This window comes from Asparagus officinalis, chromosome 7 (assembly GCF_001876935.1).
Source record: "Asparagus officinalis chromosome 7, Aspof.V1, whole genome shotgun sequence".
Lineage (NCBI taxonomy): Eukaryota > Viridiplantae > Streptophyta > Magnoliopsida > Asparagales > Asparagaceae > Asparagus > Asparagus officinalis.
In genome coordinates, this window is record NC_033800.1 from 146,144,115 (window position 1) to 146,149,723 (window position 5,609).

The 5,609-nt window shown below is 43.4% G+C and overlaps 1 protein-coding gene across 1 annotated transcript; it reads left to right on the forward strand.

The window, feature by feature from the left end:
* On the forward strand, positions 334-4,273 carry LOC109847926. Its single transcript, XM_020417158.1, has 5 exons — positions 334-421; positions 823-2,452; positions 2,567-3,588; positions 3,661-3,975; positions 4,048-4,273. The coding sequence occupies exons 1-5, from the start codon at positions 334-336 to the stop codon at positions 4,263-4,265; spliced, it is 3,273 nt and encodes a 1,090-aa protein (XP_020272747.1). The 3' UTR covers positions 4,266-4,273.

Here is a 5,609-nt window from a genome sequence, read left to right on the forward strand (position 1 = left end):
CCAGTTTTACAAAGAAAGCTGGGGGTCGATAATTCATGTAATGGGAAGTTCCTGGAAGAATGTTAAATATAATATTCTTAGGGATAACCCGATTATTATGGACAGAATGATAAATACTAAGCTCCTATGCTGACTTGGGAGGTGCTCTTGTTTGGGAAGATTTCACTCAGATTTCAAAGGTTTGTTCTTCCCCTTTTCTCCAAAATTTTGATTCTCCTTCAACTGTGACTGTGCATGCATCATTTCGGTTGTATTTGTCCTTTTTTTTTTGTCGATTTCATGTTCAAAATCTTAACCTTCCTCTTGGATTTCAATGTAGATCACATAATCATCATGTCGCCACGTAGAGCTCGAGGGAAGGGAATCCGACCGACTGTTCAGAGCCCTGAGGAGGCTGCCCCTGCTGCACCCTCACGTGGAGGTATATTTCTTTCACCTTTTCACGAATTTAAATATTGTATTTCGTCCATTCCATATGTATGTTCCTATTTTTGCTTGCAGATCCTCGTTTGTATCCTTTGAGGTACCTTCGAGAAGAGCCGGTATCCTCCTTTGAGGGGATCGACGCTTAAAAGTGTTTGTTTTGCTTTGACAAAACACACTTCATAATACACAGGGGCGATTTCATATCCTCCTACATGTATTGAAAGGTTCTGGTATGCCGTTATAATGCCCGCATATCTCCTTTGTACATGTGGTAGGTGGGAAATCGTCACACCTGTTGTGAGATAACGACTATATCTTATAGAGTAAGATATATCGCTTTTCTCTAAAATTTTAGGACTACACTTACACAATTTATGTGTATGTTTCTTTTATCAGTCCGATTTCCTTCTACCACCTTTACTGCTGATGTGATTACTGGCCGGAGTAGCGTGACCCACTCTTATTACGAGGGGATCCCGTTAATTGAATTCTCTCCCCAGTTTAAATCTGATTATAACGGAAGTGATAGTGAATTAATCCAGCGAGGTAGTTGTCGTGTTCTACGACGATTAATCACAGATGCGCCCTTGATCTCGGAGCAAGACTCGAATCAATGCATAAGGAAGCCAGATTTCTTATTTGGTGACTCGGTAAAAGATCCGAAGATTGCTTTCTGCCAGCCTGCGCAATGGTTGCACCAGAGTGGATCATCATTCTTATACCTGCCTTTTATCCCTCGGGATCATTCACTGTTAATGTTCAGGAACCTATCAGTTGGACGAGAGATGTTCTGGAAATTAACCGAAAACCACGAGCACATTCATTGTGGTTTCATTGGAAAGGAAGCAACTCCAGGTTCCAGTGAAAGAGCTCATGTGAGAGGACTTCATCCGGGTGTCTTAGGACAAGACAATATTCCTCAGAACGAAAAGATAGTGCAAGCCAACACTGTGAAGAACCGGTTAGCGGCAGCAGGAAAAAGATTGCCCAGAGAGACTTTCAGGTGTTATGGATGGGTCCATTATTCTGGGAACAAGTGGTGGTGGACCAGGATGACCCAATATGTGTTGAAACGTTTTGGGCGAGAATTAGCAGGATTAGGGTTGGATGTCCCGATTCGTGCCACCATGCATGGCTTGCAGAGCAGTGTAAGTCATTTCCTTTGTTTGTTCGAGATCTACAACCCGGACACCAATACATTCTTTACCAAGAACGGGGAACTTGGACTACCACTGCATGAAATGATGCAAGTGTCTGCTTTGCCTATGGGCGATGTCCCATATCAAGAGTTCTTTCCGACCACCAATCAGCTGATTAAGATGAAAGATAGCTCGACTGCGACCTATGACACTCTATGGGAATTGACCTGTCATTATCATATAGCCATGGCCGAGATGGAGCCCAAAGCCAGAAAGAAGTCTCCTCAAGTCAGTTTAAAACAATTCGCTGATTATCTCTTCAAGAACCTGGATGTCCGTTCGGCAGATGTGTGCGGATTGTCTCCCTTGAGTACGGATGAAATTAACCGTTTGTTAGAGAAAACCAACGCGCATTCTTATACTTCGCGCTCAGAAGATGGATTTTTGCACGGCACTAAGTTCCGCTCTTATCTGTGGCAAGCTGGTGTTCCGATTAGCCCTACTGCTCTGCTGGCAGGTTTTCTAGCCTTATGGTTAAAGAGATGTGTAGTTCCCCATCAATCCGCAGATGCGATGCCAATGGAAGTGTTGTATCCGGCCGTCCAGCTGGCTACAGGTCGCAAATTATCTTTGCTTCCCGCTATGGTGGCCGATATTCATAGTGGATTGCGGCAACTAATCTCCGCATTTACCCAGGAGAAAAAGAAACCTTCCGCCAGCCTGTCCGTTCCGAAGCTGGAGCTGCCCTATACTTACTTAATGGCCTGGTTGGTACTTCATCGACCAGATTTAATGGAGGCTCCTGATACGGTAGATCTCAGTGTCCCTCTGTTGCAAAATCTCGAGAATTGCAAATGGAGCAAACATCGAGAGCCGGACATAACGAGGCAGTTTAGACCAGATTTAATGGAGGCTCCTGATACGGTAGATCTTAGTGTCCCTCTGTTGCAAAATCTCGAGAATTACAAATGGAGCAAACATCGAGAGCCGGACATAATGAGGCAGTTTAAAATTCACAAATGTTGGGAATTTTTTCCTTGCTTCCCTCAGTTCTCCGGTACTTACAACACTACCTTAGTGGATGCTGAAGACCCAAGGCAGAATCGTACCATCTTGGATGTCGGGTGCTTCAGATGGTTGATGAATATTCGACCTGGATATCTGTTGTTCAGGATAAGGGATGTTTGCCACATCGAACCCTATCTTCCATGTCGATTCGCCCGTCAGTTCGGGTATGATCAGATATACATCGGCAACCCGAATCGTCACCTCAGCTTTCGAGGTGGACTTATCGACGGGGCGAGAGCTTGGTTTTGGAGCATTGCCGGCTGCACCAATGTTGAATTTGATCTCCCCTTAGAGACGCCGCCTCTACGGATGACTTTCCTCTTTTGTAAATGGCTGATAGCCACCAATATTGTCACTCGACGTAGGAGGATATCAGACTCAGAGGAAGAAATAGCTCCACGGCAAGCAGCAGAACTGCCTCGCGAAGCTGTGATGTCGCCTCGAGGAAAAGAGGCTGCTGAATCATCAAGGAAAGGAAAAGAACCGGCTCGCTCAGTTGGTAGTGAAGAAGAATTTGACTCTGAGGAGACGGAGACTTCCGAGGAGGCGGGTGAGACTAGCTCAAGTTCTGATGAAAGAGCGGGTCTTCCTGATTCTTTCTTTGAAAGAGGACTTGTGTGCCCATCTGTTGCTCCTACTCAATCACAAGCTACTTCGAGAAAACGGGGAGAGAGGGTCGTCATGACCTATCCTAATCGGATGACGGTAGACATTCTCAGTGGGGACGAAGAGGATGAAGAGGATGAAGTGCCTCTTGCTCGTCGACAAAGATCACGACCTTCCACTCAAGCTCAAACCCAAATTCCTCCTCGAACTGAATTACGCACCAAACGTCGTCACGAAGGTCCTGAAGCACATCCACCGAAGAAACAAAAGAAAGCTGCTTCTAAACCGCGCGTTCATCTTTCTGCCGTAGAAGATATCTCTGGTCGTAATGTTTCTTCTGATGAACTAGGTAATTATTTATTTTTATCTCTCTTACATTTTTTTTTAATGCTCGAACTCATTTCATTTCCAATTTCTGTAGAGAGTCAAGAAGAGGGAGAATATCGAGTTGGAGCTGCTTCTCCTGGAGGTATGGAGACTGAGGAGACCAGCTTCGTCCAGCAAATGCAAGATGTTCTGAAAGAAGGACCAGCTGACGTTCCACCCACTCCTGACGTTGATCCATCAGCTGCGGACACAGGTACTGATCTTTCTCCTCTCGGAAGAGAAATCCGAGAAATGAATGAGTCGGACCGTGTGCCTCCTCTAATGACCTGTGCGCTTTCTCTCCTTTTAGTCAAATTAAAAGAAGCAGGTACCAGTAGTGGAGCTCTCGAATCAGCCCCGACCAACGAAGGTAAAATTAATTGTCTTTTTTAGCAAATTCGTCTAAATTTATGTGTCATTTACGACTCAACACATTTTGTAGATGTCACAATGCACGAATCTGTTGGAGGAGAGACCACGCATACAACAGAGGTCGAGGAATTCAATGAACATCACCTCGATTTCAATCTCTCTGAAGGCGACCATGAGTATATCTCCGACTTACTATCGGGGAAAACTCCTGGTGCAGCCACGGAATCCAACGTTGGAGTCGGTCCAACAGAAGCAGGTCCTTCTGAAAGTAAGACCTTTATTCTGTAAACTCCATATATGCATACATATATATTTTAACTTGATTAACCATATAAGTATTTGAATTATAGGACCAGTTGTTGGAACTGATACTACTATAATCATTGGTACGTCTGATCGACTGGAGAGTAGTGAACTTGTGCCGTGGACAAGAACCGAAGTTGATTTGCAATCATCAGTTCTTGAACCTCAACCTTCTACTCCTATGGACCCCATGATGATAGAAGTCACTGTCACTCCCCAGATTAGTCCAGTTGCAACAAAAGCGAGACCAACTGAAGAGATTAACTGTGGACAAGACCCGAAGTTGATTTTGGAAAATGAATTATTTTCTGAATTACATATTTGTTGTTCATGATTTATGATTCTTAATTTTAATTATCTGGTATGCCACGATATTATTGCACATGATCAGTTGCATTTATTATTTCATTGTTGTGATCGAGAATCATTAGTAGTTTATGACTTCGTGGCTTTGTACGTCATGAACAAGAGTTAGTGACATTTGTGGGTACGTTGACCATACTTAAGGAGTGAACCAATGATCCATTATAGGCCTAGAAACACAAGAGATGTTGGGGGTGAGAAAGTTTTGGTTTGTATGATCGGATATAGTTGTTGATTATCTTCCACGCTCACACCAATGAATCGGTTCGCACTGGGATTAGTCTATTGGGCCAGTTAATCATTTCGCACATGGTCAGTAAAATCGTTTCATCACCCGAGTTTTGTCTGAGTTCGGACTAGGCTAAAATCGGATTGCATGTAGTCCTCTTACCGAATCATTTCGCAGTATTAGATGCGAGTAGAGGATTGTGAACAGTCAGTTATCTGGTAATGTGAACATTAACCTATCTGAGATGTGGACCAGTGGGCTATTATAGGACGACTAGCTACATGACCTCATTACTCGGTTGATTTTTAGATTCTACTGATTATTACAGTGGTGGATTACATTTAAATTGTTAGAATTTTAATACCATGTTTCTATTATTACTATTACTGTTCTTGCATTAGTCGTTCGACCATTTCTATTCTCCCTTGTGGATCTTGCCATGTGCCATGCACGCTGACGTACTCCTGTTCTCTTGGGTTATACGTCAGACTTAGAGGACGGAGAGGTTGTGATGCCCCTGGTTTTAACAAAGCTGCAATCCAAGGTGAAACCAATAATGTCAAACCTGCCAAGCACCAAACACCATGCTACGACATATTTCACCATCACAGTTACTATATATCTAGTGGAATTAACAACAGGTGTAGGTACAAAACAGACAAGAGAGAATATATGAAAAAAATACTAAACAACAGATACTCTGAACAAAATCATCATCACTGATATAAATGGATAAA